The sequence below is a fragment of the Pieris napi genome, chromosome 21, assembly GCF_905475465.1.
Source record: "Pieris napi chromosome 21, ilPieNapi1.2, whole genome shotgun sequence".
Lineage (NCBI taxonomy): Eukaryota > Metazoa > Arthropoda > Insecta > Lepidoptera > Pieridae > Pieris > Pieris napi.
Window position 1 is genome coordinate 4,898,185 of NC_062254.1, and position 24,000 is coordinate 4,922,184.

General features: G+C 31.8%; 4 protein-coding genes across 5 annotated transcripts; 2 read left to right on the plus strand and 2 right to left on the minus strand.

Annotated features, from left to right (window-relative positions):
• Positions 1-10,742: 10,742 nt before the first annotated feature.
• On the plus strand, positions 10,743-18,407 carry LOC125060264. Its single transcript, XM_047665075.1, has 6 exons — positions 10,743-10,903; positions 11,506-11,711; positions 13,214-13,349; positions 13,979-14,112; positions 15,338-15,497; positions 16,886-18,407. The coding sequence occupies exons 1-6, from the start codon at positions 10,855-10,857 to the stop codon at positions 16,975-16,977; spliced, it is 777 nt and encodes a 258-aa protein (XP_047521031.1). The 5' UTR covers positions 10,743-10,854; the 3' UTR covers positions 16,978-18,407.
• LOC125060263 (vacuolar protein sorting-associated protein 4) lies at positions 17,627-20,343 on the minus strand. 2 transcript variants are annotated; one of them, XM_047665074.1, is made up of 2 exons: positions 20,190-20,343; positions 17,627-19,840 (listed from the first exon to the last, which is right to left on the minus strand). In XM_047665074.1, exon 2 carries the CDS (start codon positions 19,819-19,821, stop codon positions 18,499-18,501), a length of 1,323 nt encoding a protein of 440 aa, XP_047521030.1. In that variant the 5' UTR covers positions 19,822-19,840; positions 20,190-20,343; the 3' UTR covers positions 17,627-18,498. The 2 variants fall into 2 exon arrangements, with proteins under 2 accessions (XP_047521030.1, XP_047521029.1); XM_047665073.1 differs by having other exon boundaries at positions 20,186-20,343.
• Positions 20,344-21,926: 1,583 nt separating this feature from the next.
• On the minus strand, positions 21,927-23,134 carry LOC125060286 (putative peptidyl-tRNA hydrolase PTRHD1). Its single transcript, XM_047665106.1, has 3 exons — positions 22,970-23,134; positions 22,599-22,834; positions 21,927-22,342 (listed from the first exon to the last, which is right to left on the minus strand). The coding sequence occupies exons 2-3, from the start codon at positions 22,785-22,787 to the stop codon at positions 22,157-22,159; spliced, it is 375 nt and encodes a 124-aa protein (XP_047521062.1). The 5' UTR covers positions 22,788-22,834; positions 22,970-23,134; the 3' UTR covers positions 21,927-22,156.
• A 179-nt stretch (positions 23,135-23,313) lies between these two features.
• Positions 23,314-23,792, plus strand: LOC125060287 (U6 snRNA-associated Sm-like protein LSm8). The gene has a single exon (XM_047665107.1). The coding sequence runs from the start codon at positions 23,446-23,448 to the stop codon at positions 23,734-23,736; it is 291 nt and encodes a 96-aa protein (XP_047521063.1). The 5' UTR covers positions 23,314-23,445; the 3' UTR covers positions 23,737-23,792.
• The last annotated feature ends 208 nt before the right edge of the window (positions 23,793-24,000 follow it).

Consider the following 24,000-nt stretch of genomic DNA (forward strand, 5'->3'; position numbering starts at 1 on the left):
TACTAAACATAAAATTTGCGCTGTTCCGTTCATATCCATATTTTTAATAATTATCAGAATATTTATAATTCTTAACACATTTTTGTTTAAATAATATTTACACAAAGAAATCGAAAACAAAAACACATCACGCAACTTTCCCGCCATAGATTCCCGGGATATCTTTTTTTTTTCAATTATATTGGTGACTGACATTTGACAGTTGTCACATTGTTAATATTTATGCTCTATCATATTTAGCCACTATCTTAAGTAGTTTATTACTTCAATATTTGTTTAGATGAGTTTAATATTTTTTTTGATATAGATTTTACTAAACATAAAATTTGCGCTGTTCCGTTCTATCCATATTTTTAATAATTATCAGAATATTTCCATTCCCACACACATTTATTGTGCTAAAAAGCTCTCTTACCAATTTGTTACAGTCTTACAAAGGAACCTCTTTTAATAATATTTCACAAGCTGCCTCTTAAATTAAACGTTACAATGTCTGCGGTTTTATATCAAAATTTTGAAGATTAATTATCCTATCTTTGTATTTTTTAATAAATTTTTAAGATGTTTTCCTAGAACAGATGCTTAAAGTGTCTTAAAATTTATAAGTAAAATATAAAGAAATTTAATGACGCGAACAGATAAATTGATTTATACATAAATTAAAATATGAACAGAATTTATGTTCAAAATGTCGAATTGCACTTGACATGATGAAAGGCCTTATTTATCAAGTAATCAATCAAACACACATGCGCCCAGGATCACGAAAGAATGGCTTTATCCAAATATGTAAAGTATTCCTTTGTTATTGTCATAGGTATTGTCGTAAGTATTTTTCAACAGCATAAGATGTTTACAGTTCTTATAAAAATAATAAAGCATTCAAAAAAACTTAAATTATCGAATATGTGTAATGGGGTAATTTAAGTAAATATTAAATGCGATCAAATATGGAATCCATAAACAAAATTTGATATTTTCCCTGTCAATTACTATTACTTCGCGGGACAAAAATGTTCTAAATTTAAATCGAGTTTTTTCTTTTTTTTTGCCTCGGGCACGGTCTGTGCATTAGCCATTTATTCTGGTTAATGAATTTAACTCAATAAAAACAATATTGTTACCATAAAAGAAACTTAGTAATAATATGGTAAATTTACCATTATGCTTATATCGAAAACCTTTTGTTTATAATAATTCCAGAAAATATTAACCTTAATAATTCAGGTTAATTGTACCATTTCCGTAAAAAGCTTTTCAAAACTATAAGTTTCCAGTGATGTTGACATCCCACCTGACGCTCACGCTCACGCTCGCGTGAAAAAGACTCTCTTGACCACATTTTAAAGTGGGACGTATTTATGTGCTCGACTATAGAGGTACTAGAAAATTGCTACACAGATGAGGGGACCGGCCTTTTGTTTACGCCCTTCTTGTGTTTAAAATAATTGCTTAAATTTTACCACTTTAAAATAATATTGGTAATCCTATAAATCTTAACCTTGGTGCTGTTTAAAGTATTTAACTTTACTCGCCAAGCTGGCGAACGGAAACAATTTTGTATATTTTTTATTTATGGTATATAGAGTCCTATAGAAACGACAACGTCATTCCACTCTTACTTATACATGTCACGGTTATATCAATGACTTATGTAGATATGTCTATGGTCTATGGTCAGCTGTATTGCTTAGTCTGTGGTATTCGATTTTACACGTGTAGTAAAACCGCGCGCTAGTAACAAAATATCGCATATTGGCACACGAATTAAAACACGACAGGCAACATTGCACGAAACTGAACCGCGCAATAAAGTTTTCGATCGAAATGCCCAAGTTGGATATAACTTGCGAATCCTGTAGTCCACTTCGTATTGCATGCACTCGATGGAGCACGTCCCGTGATGGTCACGTTATCCGACTTTATCCGGGTAAGCCTGGATAACCAGAAAATCGATTTCTGTTGGGAATAAGCGATATCTATGTCAGAATTTAGTTACAGTTGAAGGTTGGGTTCAATTGTCAAAAGATACCTTATAAAAGTAAGGCGAGTGAGTTGTGGCTGAAGTTTAGACAAAGGCCGTTGTTATTTTAGCTGTTTGTAAGTAATAAACAAAACTTCTTAATGTTGGTTTTGTATTCATATAAATGCCAAACAGTCAATTAAAAAACTTTTTCTTTCAGTGTAGGAATATTTTTTTTCAATTACTGAATTACTGAAACAATGTAGGTATACATGGAGTTTGTGTGTAAGGTCAGTTACAAAAATATTGCATATTACTTTTATAATGAAGTATTATAAAAGCTATAAAAACTAACGATATACTTTCTCAATATTTTTTATTGTCATACAGAAAATGACCTTACCATAAGAACTGAAAATATAAATTCGGTGTCCTAAAGGTACGAAGGATAGTCAAATTTCAAAACCACAATTGGTATCAAACTCGATCTCACTAACCAAGTTTAGTGCAATCAAACGTCACTATTACTAGCGTAACTCATGAACAACCACAACATTTGTACAATAGTCGTAACTCGGTTTGCGATACGGAATTTTGGTGGCAATATCTGGCTACAATAACACTTGCTCCATTAACCCTTGTACCCACAATGGACGTCAAATGAGGGAAACTGACTAGAACGTAATGACGATGGGGGTTTAAAAATATTAGCGTCGTAAGAGGTAAAACAAATTTTCTCGATTATACCATTTTTTTATAGAAATTTTAGACAAATGACGATCAGTAATGGCGCCAAGACTCATATGTAAAATCACTTAAATGAACATTTTAGCTCTAAGTAGTAGTATATTAATTAGAAGACGTTTATCGTTTGTTTAGGACCAAGATGTTCACTACGGCGGTGATCACTTACCATCGCGTGACAATCTGTCTTGGTACTCCATACTGGAAAACTAGTCGATATTAAAATACCAATCAATAGATGATGATCTATCTACCGTCACTGAACACTTAGACAATTTGCTACTCAAGTAGGTCACCGTCCTTTTTTTCGATCAATACTACTCTTATTTATGTATAAAAAAATATTTTATTACCTTTCCATTGCTATTCAGTGAGTGAGTTAAAATTACTCGCAGTTATGTTAATGTTCAGTATCTTAATATTCTACAGTTGTTGCTAAAATTTAAAATATTACACTTAAATAATATTCCTATTAGTACAACCATTGCTGTTATTTTTACAACGCTTTATATGTATTAAGCACGTTTTTATGTATGTACATATAAACGTGACGTGTATTATATAATAAAAAGGTATATATGCGACACCTCTTATATAAAACCGCGGCACTTCTTATATATAACAGCCCTATTGGCCTAGTGGCTACAGCTTGCACATCTCATCCCTGCGGTCGTAGGGTTCGTTGCTGTGGACCAATCGATTTTTCTATTATTACTTAAATCTTTATCTAACAAATACTAAACAAAATGATATAGGAAATTTAATGCTTTGCGAATAGCCTTATAATAAACGGTTATATTGTGTCGATAGCCATTAAACTATAAAATCCCTTTGTTTACGTTCTTCTGGACATATTTTACGAGCCATTATATGTCGTATAGACCAGTGCCGATAATTTTTGAAACCAAAAAAAATTACAGTAGGATGAAATCCATTAGAAAAGCAGGGGAATATGATCAAAATGAAAGGAAAAATAAATTACGGTCGATCTGAGGTCGGGAAGGGGAAGGGGGGGAGGTTTAAGGGTAAAAAACGGTTTATCTCGATTTCCGGCAAAACTAAAAGTCCTATCGAAGAAAACTAAATGGCAAAGTTGTAGGTCATAAAAAGATCTACAACTTTTGTATTCACACATTTTTCACATAACCTCAAAATTTATGTGAAAAATTCAAAAAACCAACTTTTTGGTTTTTTATTTCTATCTTTTTCAAAAATTTATTTTTTTAAACGAAATTTGGTGAAAACTTACCTTATTATGTCCCAAATATACTGTAATTTATTTGATTAAAAATATTTCTTTTTTCACCTTATTTTGAATTAATATCGAAAAAACACCCTAATTTTCAATCGAAAATTCTGACGTCAAAATTTCAGCTTTTTTCATAAAGTTGGTGTGCTTTCAGTTCGTTGAAATCTCTACTTTTCTATGGTAAAAAATATACATATATTACCATAGTAAATTTTCTCAGAAAACGCAAAAATCGTATGCAGTAACGCCCAGACCTGTCATCCCCTTCCTTACTTCTCTATGAAATACGAAAATTTTAGCCCATCTAAAGGCTAATTTTTTTTTAGGTCACTCAGGTATATATAAGTTATCTTAAAATAGTAATAAATAGGCATCTGATTATAATTTAAAGGAGATTCATAGAGAAATGAAAAATTCTGGGCGTTACTGCATACGATTTTTTGCATTTTCTGAGAAGATTTACTATGGTAATATATATTTATTTTTTTACCATAGGAAAGTAGAGATTTCAACGAACTGAAAGCACACCAACTTTTTGAAAAAAGCTGAAATTTTGACGTCAGAATTTTCGATTGAAAATTAGGGTGTTATTTCGATATTAATTCAAAATAAGGTGAAAAAAGAAATATTTTTAATCAAATAAATTACAGTATATTTGGGACATAATAAGGTAAGTTTTCACCAAATTTCGTTTAAAAAAATAAATTTTTGTAAAAGATAGAAATAAAAAATCAAAAAGTTGGTTTGTTGAATTTTTCACATAAATTTTGAGGTTATGTGAAAAATGTGTGAATATAAAAGTTTTAGATCTTTTTATGACCTACAACTTTGCCATTTAGTTTTCTTCGATAGGACTTTTAGTTTTGCCGGAAATCGAGATAAACCGTTTTTTACCCTTAAACCTCTCCCCCTACCCCTTCCCGACCTCAGATCGACCGTAATTTATTTTTCCTTTCATTTTGATCATATTCCCCTGCTTTTCTAATGGGTTTCATCCTACTGTAATTTTTTTCACTTTTTATTATTTTTAAAGGCTATCTGCACTGGTCTAGTAGGCGCACGAGGTGTTTGAACATATTTTATAATGCTCTCGATATTTTCATTATACATTTTATGTCACCTTTCTGTTTTAATATTCGAATAACTAAATAAGAAAGGTTTTGAAGCGTAATTATGATTGAGTACCTACATATTATAACGATATTTAGAATTATATATAATTATACATACAACTTTGTAAGATTAAAGCACGTCAAAGACTGAACAACTAAAATATTATTCATCCTGATACGCCGTATCTTTATATATTAATAACTAGCTGACCTGGCAAACGTCGTTTTGTCATGTATATCATTTATAATAAAAAATAGGGGTTAATCGTAGAGGGATGAAAATTAGGGGTTGTATGTATTTTTTAATGCTGTAGATATCATAAAAAAATATATCTAAAAATTAAAAAAATAATAATTTAGAAGTGGACTACCCTTAACACTTAGGGGGATTAAAAATAGATTTTGTCCGATTCTCAGACATACCCAATATGCACACAAAATTTCATGAGAATCGGTCAAGCCGTTTCGGAGGAGTTGAAAGAGAGAATTTTATATATTAGATAATAAATGTTTTTGTATGCAATGCAATAAATGATACATTTTACGATACTAATATAAATCGTACTTAAAAAATCGCAGTTGCAGTAATAACTTTTCTCTAGGAAAACTGTAGACTGTCGTGAGCAATTTGAGCACAAATTATTTTCTTCCCGCCACTTGTTAGTACGGCTGCCATTTAAGTATCGAATGTCGTGTTCTAAACAAAGGTTAACTTTACTCACCTCTTTATGTACTCGAGTTTAAGCGTCCTTTAACCATTATTCTCACTCAGCATTTTGAAATCATCACCTCTATGCATTATTTCAAACTTCACTTGCCTAGCAAATTATTGCGATTTGAAATCCTTGCTCTTATATCCGAAATGACAAATTTTAATATACTTTTTTACACGCTTTATATTAGCTTCACCTGTATGTATGTATGTAACCGATTCCTTCGGACTCGATTTTGATCCACTTTAAACGGACAGATTTAATTCAAACTTTGTACACTTATAAAGAATCAGCGACAATATAATAATTTCATAGGTTTATCTTGAAGAAACAATGAAATTTTTTTTAGTCCACAAAGCAATACGATTAAATTGAGACAACACGTATTGCTGCTAGGACTAAAAAGTCGAAAATAAAAATAGTTAAAAAAACTAAAAAGTGAAAAATAATTCCTAATTTAGGCTGAAAATGGTAATGAACAAAAAATACTGGTTTTATTGTGAAAAAGCGTGGGTTGCTCGATAGACGAAAAATATGGCACAGAGCGCCCCACGCTTTTTCACAATTATAAACCAGTATTTTTTGTTCATTACCATTTTCAGCCTAAATTAGGAATTATTTAATACTATAACATTCACTAGTGATTTACTTATCTTTTTGGCCTCATCAGTAAAGTTAAGTGTATTTTAGAACGTGATATTGGCATTTCCTTTTTAATTTGATCTTATATTGAGGAGCGTACCAGACTTCAAGGCCGCTCCCCTGCTCTCTGGATGGATCAAATAACGTCCCTTACATATGTTAACATCACCCAGGTGCTGACGCTTGCTAAAGACAGGGGAGGAAATAGTGCAGCGACAGTTATATACGTTTCAGAAATGAGAGGCGCGATTGAAGAAGAATATTAACTTAATTTAATTTGTGATTTAAGTAAATAACTTCGACTATACACAACTACCATCTACTGTCTAAAATTATATACAATGTGTGGGACCTTTTTAAGTAAGGTCTACTTGTGCCCAGCATGTACGAATATTACACTGTGTGTGCGTTTGTACTGACTTCACTGAAATGTCTGGAGGTAAGGTAAAGGCTAGTAATAATGATAACAAAACCTGTCGTCTAACAAGAATGCAATAGATAAAAAAAATGATGTAGAGCTTTGATTGATAATAAATTTTTAAACTGAAGATTACAGAAACATGCTATTTTTATTCATTCAGAGTATAATAGAAATATACATTCCTCGACATTTGGTGACATAGATCACTAATTAAATAACACAGTGCATAATATACTGGAACACTCACCGCTTCATATATGCCAGAATTCTATAACTAAATTATTTGGTTAGCAAAATTATTCAATTGTCAACAAATGTAATGCTTTCTGGTGTAGCAATTTCATACAATTTAAACACTAAATTCGCTTATTTAAGTATATTTATCTTACTAATTATGATGATTTAATTTGCCTAACATTGTGTAATTGGAAAGCATCTTTACACACGCAAATAATTATTTAACATAAGTGATTGATATATAGTAGTAGATAGTAATTTATATCTATATTTTTATAAGCTGTAATAAACGCTAATTTCATACCTTTTAATTCGTTATTGTGTTGTGCAATGAACTGTGAATAAATAAATATACATCAGCTAAACCTTATAACATTTTGTAAAGTTGTAAAACAGACTTGTAAAGTTCTAGATTATACAATTTAGTATAATAATGAATTACAGATTTAAATTAGGTTCCTGTTTAGCATATTGTAAATGAAAACTGGCCACAGTTCACTGCACAACGTGCATTGGCTCAATATCAAATTAACATAGTGGATTATTTTCATTTCGATCAACCCATTGAAGTTAGATGAAATGAAGCGGATGCTTGATCACATTAGGTTTATTGAATGCAATTAAAAATTCTGAATTGCGCGTACAGTATTTTTATTGCAAAAAAGACCTTTAATACTACACCGTCTAGGGTCTTATCATCGAAATGAATACTATGAAATATTTCATCTTTTTAATTCAATGAAAATCTTTTAATGCACACGTATTTAATTATTGTTTCGGGTCGGTAGTCATAGCCTTAAAAATAACATACTTTATATTTACGTTTTACTGGACTTTGTCAATATGAAAAAAAAATGTTGCTTGTAGCACCCACTTTAGTTCAGCCGTACAAGCACTTAGTTTCATTCAATGCGTTATACCCGAATTCCATACAATTTCATTTCCGACAAAAGAATACACAAAAGACACACACTTGCCTCAAAAGTGCAAAGAAGTTAGGTGACATTTTTTTAATGCATTTTTGTGAAAACTTGAGAACATCTAGTGCACGACTCATTAACTATTAAAACTTAATAGGAGTTGAGGTCGCTATTCTGTTGAGAAAAAGTTAAACGAAGCAAAATCAACTGTAATTTTCATTGCATAAATTAATTGTAAATACGAAGGAAGGAATTATATTTTTCAATTTCTTGTTGTATAATTTTACCGTCTCCTATGCTTCTAAATTTTAATTAGAAGCCGGTGCTCTTGCTAGTCACCTGACGGTCTTCAGGTAATTCAAATAAGTGTTTAGAAGGTAAGTATCCAATTTGTAGGAGGAACTTGGGAAATGAACACTTTGTCGACTTGATAAAGTCAGCACGAGGCAGGTAGGTACAAAGGCGCCTTATTGAAACCGGATAAACGGTTATTATCTAATACCTAGACTAGCGATGGATAAAATACTGATTATATTATTAGTATGCAAATGGAATGTCTAGTTAATATTTTATATTTAAAAGTGTTTCTACTTGAAGCGAACGAGCTTTACTACGTGATAGACTGTTATTATGGAGATCCTCTGTGTATGTCGTAAAAGTATTGTAAGTAATTACAATTGTAGAATGGCTTGGGTTTGGTAGTATGACTCTTTTTTATATATTTTTCTTTAAAACTTTTATCACCAAACACAATCCAAATTGATTAACAGTTAATAAATTTAGATTGTAACTTTAGTACACACATTTCTCAGTACATTTTGATTACTTAATCTTCGTTCGAGGCTCATTCAAGACTTTGAAATTGAAGTAATTATTTCTTGATAATTTCTGAATACATTGCGAGAACATCACAGACATAATATTCATTAAAACGTATATTAATGCTGCATTATTATACAAAGTATACATAATTAAAAGTGCCGGGAACAGCTATCCCAATTACCCACACCATTAATAATACTTTCATCAAACCGCAATAAAAACATATAATGTTTTATAATTCTGTATTTATTTTAACTTTAATATAGAAAATAGGAATAGGAATGGGGTGCTGATAAACTAGTGACCTACTTGTTAGCTAAAAAGAACTTTTTATTCAATATTATCTTTAATTTAACGTGCCGTAGTTCTATTTAAATTAACAAGATCTAATGATGTTATACAAATTACTTCCACTTAACAACTGTAATCACTAAAGATGTTTTTAAATTCAAAAGAAGGGACTCTTTATAATTAAAATATCATAAATTTATTTGATACCATCTATTTTTAATAAGGTAGTCGGACTCAATGCAAACGTATAATCTGGTTTCGCTGATCCTACAGCGGAATATTTTAAGCTTAAATCAGATATTTTAAAAATTATTCAAAGGTACCAAGATAAGTCGTTAGCGAACAAATCAAAGTGAATTCCTGCTTCAAATAATACGTGGTTAGTTCCGGGGTTTTCCATTGCATCGTCAAAATATTCTATAACTCGTTCTATTTTATAACATTGAATGTGGGCCGAACTATAAAAGAAATTGTAAAGTCGAAACGATTTATTGAATACTGCGCTGCGGTATTGTTATCGAGTGAACTTTATTTCATCTTTAACTAGATAGTATCGTAGTTAAATAGTTATGGGAAGAAATTTAATTCGTTTTGAACATGACACAATTTTATATTTTAATGTGCAAAATTATTATCAACTTTTTACAACCTTTTTTATATCAGCATATAAAGATCCTGGGACAAAGACATCCACTGAAGGGTTTATTTATGCCCAAGGACCAAAATATACAAGAGGCAAGAGTGATTTTGCTAACTTTTTAATTTTTTTTTATAGAACAGGGGGCAAACGGGCAGGAGGCTCTTCTGATGTTAAGTGATACCGCCGCCCATGGACACACTCAATGCCAGAGGACTCGCGACATTCCACTAACCTCCCAAGGTTTTTTCACCGTACGAGCATGTATTAATTGCATAAAAATATAATTTGTAAACGGACACTATGCTGATATATATGTTTTAACTAAAGAAGTTAACATTATATTTAAATTCAATGTAAATAATAAAGCTATTTTTATCTGTGATTCTGTATATGTTAGGTCAATTGTGTTACACATCATTCTCACAATAATTGATATTCATGTAAAATATCTTTCGCAAATGGTCAACAGCACTCCGCCATTAGCAAATTATCTATTTATTAAATCTGCTAATCCAGCGGGTAGCACTTTGATACGGCAATAATCGCGCGAAACCCCAAAATAAATCCTCTGAAAGCCTATAACGTTTTCATTAAGATGAAAATTCCCTTTTCTTATCTACATTTAAGTCTACTTTGATTATTGTAATTTATAGTTCGATATTCGAAATTCATTTATCACAAAAGGTAGGCTACGATAAATTAGCGTAAAAAATCTATTGTCTTTCTCTACTTAAGTCCCTGACACGAGTCTAGTATTTTTGAGAAATTAGTTTGCATATCCCAATTTTTCGTAGAACCATTAAATCCAAATATTCGTCTAAAGTTTAGGGATGAATAAAATACATTAATCTCGTTATTTTCGAGTCACATCCCATATCCTAACCCGATTTTAGAACGTTCATTTATAATCGTATTATTCGAGTTGCATGAACGATGTAGCCCGTAGCATTACCGCGCGTAGCATTTCGTAGCAACAGTTGCTCGCTGAGCCCGCTACGTTGCACTCGCTTGGAGTGCTATAATAATTTTAAAACGCAATGACATTATAATGCGCTAAATTAAGCAAATTAATTAGAAATGTGAATTTTAACTGAGAGAAAATGATGTTCAGAATCGTGTGTTTATGTTTCCTTGTGTTTCATCTAAAAGGTATACAAGTTTTATTTTACTCATTCTATGAAGTTAATGCATTTTTTATGTTTATAATTATTTTTGTAATTTTCATTTGCGTTTTATATTTTCATATTAGATTTTATATTTTAAATACTTTGTACTTCCTCCAATTAATTTCGTATCTTTCTCAATAGTCGTTATGAAAGACGTTACACCGTTACACTCGACGAATTCTATTATTTTAAGTGCAATTACGTGTTAATTAAATAATAAACTAACCTTTTACTAAAATTGGGGCTCTTAAAAACCTCCTATATGTATTCATATTACGTAGTACACTTGTATGTACTAGACTTGTAATTATGTTATAATTTAGAATTTTGATTATATATGATTATCAATAAACTGTATAATTAATAAATACATTTGTAATTGTTTATGTGTTTATACAAAAAATTTCTTGAAAGGTTAAACCAAAAGACAAATCTAGATGATTTCAATTTAAGCAACAGTCTAAGTTTTATTAAAATCAGTTCAGAATTATTTGAGCTATAGCTAAGTATTTCTGGATAGAACTTATAGAAAACCAAGCAACAAACCTTAATAATTCATAAAATTTATCGTTCTATAATTTCCAGTGTCACACACCCTTCAAATCATTGCTATATCCGTACCAAGTATGAAACAACGTGGGGAATCCGTCACTCTAACTTGTGACTACGATTTGGAAGGAGGGAAGTTATACTCAGTTAAGTGGTATAGGGATAATGAGGAGTTCTACAGATATATGCCGCGTTTGAGGCCTCCACAACACGCGCATAGATTGGAGGGTGTTAAAGTTGATGTATGTATGATCGTTGTTTTACCTAAAATTGTAATATCTTGAAAAATATTCATTAAAAATTACAAGTTTTAATTTAATATCGTTAATAACTTCTTGGAACTTTAAGTATTTATATTTAATGCATTTGCTTACTTGGTAAGACATAATTCGTGTGTACAGAAGAACTTGGGTTCGATTCCCGACAAAGCAATAGTTATTTTGTTGGACAGTATTCGTGTAGATTATAATAATGTTCGAGATTTCAGACGGCATTGCTAATAATGAAACCATTATTCACAGTATGATCTAAATAAAGTTACAGAAATGACATAAACAAATTAACTTTCACAAAATATACTGTAGTAAAAAATGCGAATCACGCGAATACTACACATGTAAAACTTTTTTATTAATCGAATTTACGACATTAAAACCGCCAATCATTGGTTAGTTAATATTAATTTAGAGTTAATAATGTATTATTTTCAGCCAGTCAACTTGCTCATACATAATTAACTAATATAAAAAATAGTTATTGAATATTCCGGTCCTAGTCAATATTTAATATAGATATTAAATATTGATTAGCCTACATATAACTTTGCTATGTGGACATACGTGAGTTCACCTTTATATAGTATTCTTACCTGTGTACTAAAACTGTAATATGTGGCTAATGTAACTTCTGCTTATTATATTAGAAATACTGTGTAAAGTTAGCATTGTTTATATTAATAGCTTAGCATTAATATAAACATTGAACTTTAGATTTCGTCGAGCCTATACGAATATCCTACTTATACGAATACTTAGTATATACGTTAGTTTTACCATCTTGTCATATCTTGTTTATATGATCATTTGTTTTTTGTCTAATAGGCTAGTGTCTCACGATGTTTTCCTTTACTGTACGAGTATTAATTGCGTATATAAAAAAAATCCATTGTTTCACCGAGTTCGAATCAACGACCACAGAGATAAGAGTCGTACGATGAAACTATTAGGCCAACACTGTTCTCGTCTTTATTCTTTACGTTTGGTTTAAAAAGTTATTTAAAAACGCGTAAATAAGTGAAACGCAAACTATACATAAATTTATTATTACCAATCATCCAACAATTCGTTTACCTATTGATGTCTAAAACCACGATCATTCTTATAATCTTTTTTTTTATTTTTTATAAAGACAATTCACACCAATTGACCTAGTCCCATGCTAAGCTGGTGAAGCTTGTGTTATGGGTACTAGGCAACGGATATACATACATATCATAGATAGATAGACATATAAATACATATTTAAACACCCAAGACCTAAGCACAACACCAAATGCTCATTACATCGATGTTCGTCTCAGCCGGGGATCGAACCCGGGACCCATGGATTCGCAGTCAGGGGTACTAACCACTAGACCAATGAATATATTATTATGAGAGTTTAATCTTATAGTGTACATAGTCTATCTAGTTATTATGAGATAAATTAAGGAAGTAATTATAAAAACTAATAAAAACCTCAACAGCTGGAGAGGTCAAGCGCTCGCCGCGTGCACCTTCGGGACCTGACGTTAAAATCCCGAGGCCTCTACCGCTGCGAAGTGTCTGAAGAGGCGCCCTCTTTTCACTCCGCACAATCTGAGGCATTCATGGAAGTTTATTGTGAGTCAACTTACGCTTTTAGGCGTGTTTAAAACTGAATACCTTAATGCGGTATAAACATAATTTGGTTGAAATGTTTAGTCATGATAAAAGTTCATGTAGGTAAAAATGTAACCTACTTTCCAAAGTTTATTTGTATCCAATTAAAGGTTAGTAAAACCCAATTCTCTATAGGAACGATGACCTGGTAAGTTCTGAGTTAGCCGTCGATTAATAATGGCGCGTTCCACTGCGAGCGGAACGGACCCATTACGGACTCCGCTATACTCGTAACGATGATTTTCATACATGTGCTTCCACCAAAGCGGAGACGAGCGCAGCGGAGAGAGCGAGTTGAAAGTGTCAGATATGAGGTTAGCGAGTTGACCGAGTTTCACACGGAAATGAAAATGTATGAAAATCATCGTTACGAGTATAGCGGAGTCCGTAATGGGTCCGTTCCGCTCGCAGTGGATGGCGGGCGTAATTGTTAATGTCCCTGTTTGGCACTACCTCTAAAGGGGGCAGGGATATGTTTACCAACGTTCACTGTTATTTTTTCGTTTGAGCTACGGAGGTTTGAGATACACCAGTGCGTAAACCAGTCTGATTGACGCCTATTGATGTTATGAATCCCATAAATTTTTCAGATTTCTCGCGCGAAAACCCACGCATAGTTGGCCATGAACGAATATATGAATTACATGAGCCACTGGACGTCAATTGCACATCGGCTAAAGCATTTCCAGCACCGGCTTTAGAATGGCACATGGATGGACATATGGTAAATATTTTAATAAATTAAATAAATAGTTTTCTATGTATCTGTATTTAAAGACATAATTATTGCTAAGAGGCTGTGTTGGACCTGGTTCGAAATAGCCAAAGCCCAAGGCGCTGTAATATGTTGATGACACACTAAATTCATCCATATTGTTGCTCATCGTAAATTTGCGTGTATAAAAAAACTAGTAGTATTATAATTTCGTCTGAGGAAAAAAGATTATCCTGAATGATTTTTTTTTAAATTGTTTGTAATAGTAGAATTTGAATCAGAAGTTTCTTGCAGTATGAACTTTCTACTAAACTTCCACTTAAATCAATATCCTTGTACTAACAATTTTCAAGTCACTTTTGCTATATCGTAATTTCTTAACAAAAAAGAAACGCTCTCAATCTGAATTGATTTTGAAGCTATCTCATATCGAATGGAATGTCGTTGAATGGAGCTAACCGAAAACAAAAAGGGTTTTCAGCTTGAGCTCTTCAGTTGGGTATTTTTAAAATCTGAAAAACGTCGAATTTCCAGCTTTCATAAGTATTTGAATGAAAACTTTTTCCGTTGTACTTATTTTAAAATATATAAAACTCTACCACTTTCAACTGCCGCATTCGGTTTTGAGAGGAACTTTAATTGTGGAATACAATACTTTAGTTAAAACAGCTTGGTGCTAATTAAAATATAACAGGTTAATCTCGATCCGATACAATATTATAAATATAATTGTTGCCATCGTATAGTTAATCTTTTAAGATTACGTTTTTAAGGTTCGTTAACAAGTGATCTATACGTAGGTTTTATCGTATTAATAGATACTGGGTGCTAAGATCGTATTATGAGTCAAAAGATTTGTCGAGTATTTTTTGGTTGTTCCTTCAATAACAAAAAAGGTTATCACATCCTACGCCTGTCACATGATCGAAAATATTCAAAGATTGAGGGTCATATTTGCGGTAAAAAATTCGCAAACTTAATAAACCCAAATAAGTATTGAAACTTTTCTTTGTCAATTTATAAATAAGTAAAAGTGCTGAAAGTTGCCTTAATTATTTCTCGGCCGTACTGAAAGTCGACCAATAATTTATCGCTATTGGTTTACCATAAGCTTAGCTTATGAAAAATTAAAATGATTGTTTTGATGTTGTTTTACTTTCCTCTTATATATTATATATATGCATTTATTGGTATTATTGTAACTATTATTTAAATTTGTATTTACGTTTTTCAGGTAACGGATAGATCGATGCTGATAGAATACGATCCTGAACCAGTACCACAAGGCTTTTATATTTCAACTTTGGGTCTTCGAGCGCAGGCCAGGCCTCATATGCGGGTGCGATGCATTGCTAGCATAGGAAATCATAAGCGAGAGAGAACAGTTATAATAGGTAATTCATTAAAGCTACGGTTTCCTAGAAAAGCGGTGCCGTTAACTAACGGCCATCATTTTAAGGTTGTTAATAACGGCCGTCTTTGCGGTGGCCAAGCTGTGGTTTCCTAAAATGTAGTGCGATCGTATTTTTGAAGTGTTATTCCAATTTCTTTCCACAAATTTTGCTTCATCTGAGCTTGTCTGTACTCTTTGGATTCGATATTGTACAAAGCTTCATGATTTTTAACAAAATCAATTAATTGTTCATTCAACAAAATATCAAAATCAATTAAATATGCGCACCGCTACACGCGAAAAACGTTGAACTACTGTTTAACCGCTATGACGGCCATCATGCAAATGATAGCACCGCTATTTGACGTTACGGTGACACTCAACTCTAGAAAACGTTACATTACGGCCATTAGTTAACGGCACCGCTTTTCTAGGAAACCGTAGCTTAACGATGGAGTTGTTATTAACATAAACTTTGTAGCGACACCTACAATCAAACCCTGAAACGCGATAAAGGGGTTCCTTTCGTCCGCTAAAGATATACAACTTCTCGACATCAGCCACTGGGACTAGTCGACGATCCTTCCTTTAAGTCGAAGTAAATAGCAACTTCCTTTCTCCTCAACTTTAACCAAGTAGTCGCGTAAATATTATACCAAAAGGTGAATAACAATATACGAACTTTTCATATCTCCCTATGTAGACATCTAAAATAGCAAGTAAATAAAATACACCTACATAATGTTGATAATAGCGTAACCTTACCTACGGCCAATAAAATGCAGGGGTGGAGAGTATTAATATCTAATTATGGGGGTTGATGATTGAAATGTAACGGCAAAAAATCTTTAGGATATACAAAGACGAATTTCATTTAGGGAAGTCTTTCAAGGCCTGTTTATTGCCTTTAATAAAAGTTGCTTACCTTAAGTCGTACTTTTTACATTGAATTTTATTATTAAATTATCGTTAAAAACACCATGATTTTTTGGGTTAGATTATAAATACTTTATGTATAATCAATCTCGACTCGAGTGCGTCATCGAATTGCGAATTGAGTTTAAACAATGTAGTCGATTTCCCTAGAGTGGAACCATACAATGTTCTAAATCTATGAAATATGTTTGTCTATTCCCGTAATCTTAACTTTAGAGATAGGCGTAACCTCCGATTGTAATTCTATTGAGTAATTTTGCTAAAAAGGCAAGTAAAATTTATAAGTATGCACTTTTTAACATCGTCGATTATAGTGTCTAGACTCTAGAACATGACGCTTTCAAGGATTTCATATGATTCTTTTCTTATATGGTTCAAGCTAATTAGCCACAAGGCTAACATTGATATTACACTAAATCCAAAGTTATTAACACTTTATTATTTTTATTACAGAAACCAATTCATCGAATCGCCAGATAGAAACGAGCTTTAGTGCAATAATTATTATCATCAGTAATGTATTTTTATATCAAAGTTTATCATGATAAGTATATAAAAAATGTAAATAAATTTTTTTGACAGAAAATCTTTACTAAAGTTAGTATTATGAATTTTATTTTTATAACCGCACCATGAATATTTAAAAAAATTGTTTTAATATACGAAACTCAGTTATTAAGTTTAATTAACTACCTACCTACTAAATTACAAGATACATACTTTTTTCATGTCAATATGCCAATGACTGTGTTCTGTAAATATATTATAGAATTCACATTTATTTTTCCATAATTTTTAAACATACCGCTATTTACTTTTTATTTTGTCTGACATGGAAACTGCAACGGTTATCTATCTCCGTCGCTAAATCGCTCTTCACAACGTGGGTTCATAACATTGCCGCCGCCATGGTCACACACGCGAATGCGGCAAATCGTAGAGGAAGGTGAAGTGAGTTCTGGTAGAAATCGAAATCACAGAACCATCCTATAGCATAATATAAACTTTCCCAAATAATTTGTGTATTGCTGCAATTATATTTTAATGTATGCACTACCTGAACCACGTGTATGGGACGAGGGAGCATTATAGATTTTATTTTAAAAAAATCAAGAGGATATAGACATAAAACGCCCACAATTATTAAACGCCATGGTGAATTATTGACCCTTTTTATGAGGAGAAACTCCAATAATCTTTCAAATCAAATATTTATTATCATATTTTAATAAAAATAAAGGAAATTACCTCTATGTTAAGATACAATTGAGAAAAAATTAAGAAATACATTAAATTATATCCAATTACAGCAAAATATTTTGAATACCTAACATTTGAAATTTAATCAAAATGCTTTTATAACAAATATACTATGCCGTTATCATCAAATATAATTTTATTAAATTTAATTACTCATACACATCTATAAGATGATATAACTCAGTTATATAAAATTATCCTCTATGAAATCTCTCAATTCCAACATTGGTCTTCAAATTGAAACATAAATTCATACTTAATAAAATCACAATTTTAATTATATATTGTTGTTGTAACTACTAGAACATAATAATAGAATTTCTTTAATATATAAATTAGTACATACACCCTACGTTTTGAATTTTTTGATTCTTGAAACTTAATAACTAACTATGAATCTACTTGTAAGGCTTAGCTCAATCTTCAAATATTATGCAATATTAAATATAAGTTGTAACATTGCAAATTTAATTATAGCAATAATTGTTGGTTTACATATTATGCTAGCAAAGGTTAATTCCTTTAGAAAAGATTGGCTATGAAATGCCAAATCTATAAAAAATATACAACTTGAAGAAGATGCAGCCGTTTTTTTTATATAAATTAAAAACTTTCATGAATTCTTCTATCTATTTAAGCATAATGGTTTTATAAAAATCTCAAGATGTATTTCATTAAACAATCTTTTTTATAGGCCTTTTATCCCAAGAAATTAGAATTGCAAAAAAACTTACATTATGAAAGTAAGTAGCATGCTATACAAATATAAGCTCAGTGCTTTATAAGATTTATAACAATTATTAATATTAACCTTCCTGACCAAAGTCTTCCATGAACTTCTTCAACTTGATCATATCTTCATCATTTACAGTTGGCTTGGATGTTGCAAGGGAACGTAACATATCGGACATTGAAACTGGTGGCTCAGCTAATTTGTCACCTGGCACATCCATCCAAGTCATTTCCATAGCCCCAGGATCGCCAGGGGAACATGGGGTTAATAAATCATTAGCAATAATATTGGGATCTGTAGGGCTAGGTCCAGTCACTTTTTTGAAGTGTGTTGCAGACTGCACCTTACGTACGGGTTGCATTAAAGCGTCTCTAACTACAATACTTATATCAGCTCCTGAATATCCATCTGTTTTAGATGCTAACACTTTCATATCTTGTTCTGTTAGCACGTGTCGGGTATTTCCTAAATGAAGTTTGAACATATCAAGTCTAGCATGTTCTTCAGGCAATGTAATGTAAATTCGTTTTTCAAATCGCCTCCTTATAGCTGCATCAAGAACCCAAGGTATATTTGTAGCGCCAAGTACAAGAATGCCATCCATGTCATTACCAACACCTTGCATTTGCACAAGAAACTCTGTTTTAATTCTCCGGGCTGATTCTGATTCATTGTCAGATCTTGATGAACATAAAGAATCAACTTCATCAATGAAGATGATACTTGGTTTATGTTGCCTGGCCAGTTCAAAGAGATTCTTAACAAGTTTCTCAGACTCACCAAGCCATTTTGATACAAGATCAGATGAAGAGACTGAAAAAAATGTTGAATTGTTAGCTTCAGTAGCCACTGCTTTAGCAAGATATGATTTACCAGTACCAGGAGGACCAAACAAAAGGATACCCTTCCATGGTATTCTTTTCCCTGTAAATAGGTGCGGAAATTTAATAGGTAAGATAACAGCCTCTTTAAGGGCTTCTTTGGCTCCCTCAAGGCCAGCCACATCACTCCACTTGACATGTGGCTTTTCAACCACAATGGCACCTTCTAATTTTCCTTGTAATTTTTTCTTTTCTGGATCATCAGAATCACTATCACTGTCACTTTTTTTCTCATCACTTTTAGAGTTTGACTCTCCAGCCTTCATGGGCTTTTTCTTTTTATCTTTTTTAAGATACTCTTTTAGTTTTTCAGCTCTGTCTAAATATTGTAAACATTTTGCTCTAATGCTCTCTTTAGCCCTTTCACCTTGAGCTTCATATTTAACAGCATGAAGGAAATATTCTACACCATGTTCATAAAGCCTCAATGCCTCTTCATAGTTTTTGTTTTTATCTTCTTCTGTAGCTTTAGTGACAAGATCGATTGCCTTTTGTAAAGTATTTGATGAGGCCATTTTTTGCTTAATTTATTAACTGTAATACAAAAGTCAAATTATTTCACTAAATTTGTCAAAAAGCACACACATTTTTAAAAAATTCACAAGCTTTCCCGCTGTATCTCCTATCTTCATGAGTCAATGAGTCATGTATGAATAAAACTATTTTTTCATGATTAGAAACATTACTTGCCAAGGTAACAGGTAAAACTTTTTGATACTGACAATATTCTTTGATCGTATATTGTCAAAAGGCAGCATTATTTATATTGCAAGAATGTTGTGTTTTCATTTCATAAACTAAGAAGACTGGTAAAAAATAGCCATGACAAGACGGGAAGACTATGGATGAGTTAATAGAATTCATACATATACAACTTACCTACTTGAACTGGGCAATAAACTACTATTACACATTAGATTACGTATTAAATCCAAAATTAATCTACCTTAAACGGGCTAAAACTTTAAAACAAATATTTTATAATTACTAAGAAATTCAGAATTAGAATTAATTCTTAACTAGTTGTCGGTCAAAAGTCAAATTTCAAAACTGATTTGACATTAGTAGTGATGTCACTGAATCCGAATAAGTCGGTTTGCGGATAGGTTCTAATCGTGGATCGATTGAAGTGGTTAAATATCGAATTGCAATACAAACATTTTGGTTTGGACACAATGTAAAGGTATTTTATTATAGAGGAGTCAATCAAAGAACAATCTAAATCTTTTTTATTAATCTCGGAATTCCTAATGATTATTTGAGTCTGTAGTATACTCTTATCTGTATTTACAGTGTGTCCAAGATTTAGTGTTTATCGATATTACTTACCCAATACATATTTAAAAAAATATTAATATTTGAGTATTAATGACCCTTTGAAAATCGGATAAGGCTGAAAAGAACCAAGGTGACTAAATATAGATAACGCTTTTTAAATTATTCCTGCGCACAAAATATGTTTAAATTTTAAATGTTAAACGTATTAAACGCTTGTTTATTTTAGATTGTTTAGTTAATAGTATTACAACATACAGCGCTAGACGGCATTAAGGATAAATTTTTCTCGGGACAATAACAGTAGTGTTAAGTGTAGATAGGCGCGCCAGGAGATATTCGGCGCTTACAATGTTTCAACATTTCAACATCCGACGTATTTTGTTCTATTGCGTACCATAGAAGCCACATAAAACAAATGATACAGTTTACGAGACTTACATACACGGCTATGTTCTCAGAACATTGTTCAATGTTCTGTGAATAAGTGCTGGCCAAGCAAAGATATTGCAGAATGCAGGTCCACCTAAAAGTATTTCACTTGCCACGAGGTGGATCATTGTAAACGCTGTTGTAGAAAATGGCTTTGAACCAAATTGTTGTGTGGTAAATGATTATTATATTGATAAAAAATGTTAAACTCGCGTCAGGACAAATTCGTAAGACGGATGTTTTCTTAAAGGATTATGAACCTTCGTGCTATATAGTTACGGTTTTAATTCATTTGTCTCTTTCCTCAGATACATTGATGCATGGGGAATTGGACCTTAAGTCAATACTCAAGGTTTCATTTTGCGAAACGTCTAAAGCTTTATTATTAACGATTTGGTCACACTGACGAGTTGACGACGGATGGAGAGTAGACAGCTCACAGCTGGCGCAGCGTATTATATCTAATATAAATTGTCATGTTTGTGTACGATAGTGCAATAATTAAATATTGTATTCTACCACATAAATGATAGCACTTTTATACTGATAATTAAAGCAATTCGTGCAAAATTATTCCCTAACCATTCCAAAATATGAAAAATGCGCAACGTTAATATTCAAGTTTTCGCGTCTGCCGGCACTCTCGGAGTGCAACCCGTAGTTTTGGAGGAGGAGCTCCTTCAACTAATCATACAAGGCAAAGTGGCAGGTAGAAGGAGACCTGGCCGCAGACGCACGTCCTGGTTGAAAAACTTAAGACAATGGTTTGGTCAAAGCACCAAGTCATTGTTTAAAAGTGCGGCATCCAAAATGAAACTAGCCATGATGATCACCAACCTTCGCAAGGAGATGGCACTATAAGAAGAAGATATAATTTGATAATGGGTAGCTATTAAAATGATAATTCACAAAATTAGATACAACTTCACTTGTATTAAGTTTACAATGTCATATCATTTGTTTTGTACTACATAGTTATGAACCTACAAACTTTTGTAATAACAATCAAGCGTGATATTAAATAACTAAACTTACATTGTTAGTATTTTAAACATACGCTTTGCAGAAACAATAGAGTGGAGTAAAAATGAAATATTTTCAATAATAAAAAAATCTACTTGTTTAGATAAAATCATTATAGCCTTAGCATATTACAGTGGTTCTGTATAACTTTAGTTTTCCAACATATTTTTTTACTTCTTCTTTGGGATATGGTTTCAAAGCTAAGCAAGTGGGTATGTTTTCTGGATGTTCAATCCACAGTTTATGGTCAATTGAATTTTCACTGAGCTCTTCTGCTTTCTGATTTAGTGCTTCTCCATTAGGTACCTGAATAAACATTTTGGTTATTGTAAAAAGAAAAATAAATTCACTATCTGTAATACTAAGATGCAGATAGTAAATATTGTTTTAACTTTTCTTTAAGAAATGACCAACTATGATATCAAAGATAATTTACAGTACCATATGAAAGTTAAATAATACATAATATATTACAGTAATATATCAAAAAATCTTTTTGTTTGGAAATTTTTATTTTCACATAATAGTGTTGAAGGAAAATATGTTATCTTATGAAACTTACTTCCAATACTACTTTGTGCATGTTGTCTAAATCTGATAAGTATTTTTTAGTATAATCATCATCTTTATAAAGATGCAAAGCAGCTGTTGATGCATGACATGCTTGTGCTACAACGGAGCCTACTGACCATGCCATATCCCGTAATAAGTCGGTACGTACTAAGATGTATTGGACTATAGCATTTGACATTGTTACTAGATGTAGTTGTATATACCTTTTTCCTGTGTTTCTGGTTTCTGAAACAATATTTTTATTTTATTATATTATTAGTAATATGTTTTTTAATGTAGTTATAAAAATTACATTTATAACTTTGAGATACTTTCCTCCCTATTTTTTTAAATTAAAAATGTTAGAGTAAACCAGGATACCTCAGATGTAGCTGTCGCATGCGATTCAAATGCGATGAACGATACAATAAGTTATCAGAAATAAAAAAATTGTAAATAAACAATTTGTTCAGGGACAACCACAATTATTTATTGATTATTCTTGAAAATGTACAGTCTGAACTCTGAATATAACGTCCACAGATACCAAATACCAATATAGTTTATGCATATATATATGAGTGTGTAACGATAGGAAGGAAATCTGTGCTTTTTAGTCATAGTATAAGGACAAAGAAAAGAAACATTGATAGAGCATTATCAACTGTCGTCTGTCACGTCTTGGAGCCTGGACTCTGGACTCTGGAGGCTGTTTGTGTAAACTGTAAATCTAGTCTGTGCGTTATGCCGAATGCTTATCGCTTAAATTATTATATGTTAACTTTTTGTGGACTTTTAACATTTCATTATTAATTAATTATTAGTTTGAATATAACACGTACACGTGCTTTTTTACTATGGCGTCAGGACTGGAAAATTATATTAACCAAACAGTGTCAGTAATTACCGCCGATGGACGAAATTTTATCGGCACACTCAAAGGTTTTGACCAAACTATAAATATAATTCTGGATGAATCTCACGAACGAGTATTTTCCTCATCTTCTGGTATCGCACAAGTTGTTCTTGGATTACATATAATACGAGGAGATAATATTGCTATAGTGGGCCAAATTGACGAATCTATAGATAGTAGATTAGATCTAGGTAATATTAAAGCAGAACCCTTAGGACCTATTGTACATTAGTAAACTATTATACGTGTAATTAATAAGAATAATAATAAACTTTGTTATCAATTTTATTTGTGTTTTCCATTGTCACAAGATCTTATTACACCAATGTTTGAAAATATGAATACTATGCCCCAAGTTAATGCCATTTTCCAATGAGTTAAAAATAAAACATTTTTTTTTACTTTCTAAGGTATATTTTTAACTAAAAGTTTGTCTATGTAGATTTTTAATATTTAGTACATAATTATGATAATAACACTGCCAATAGTCATGTCA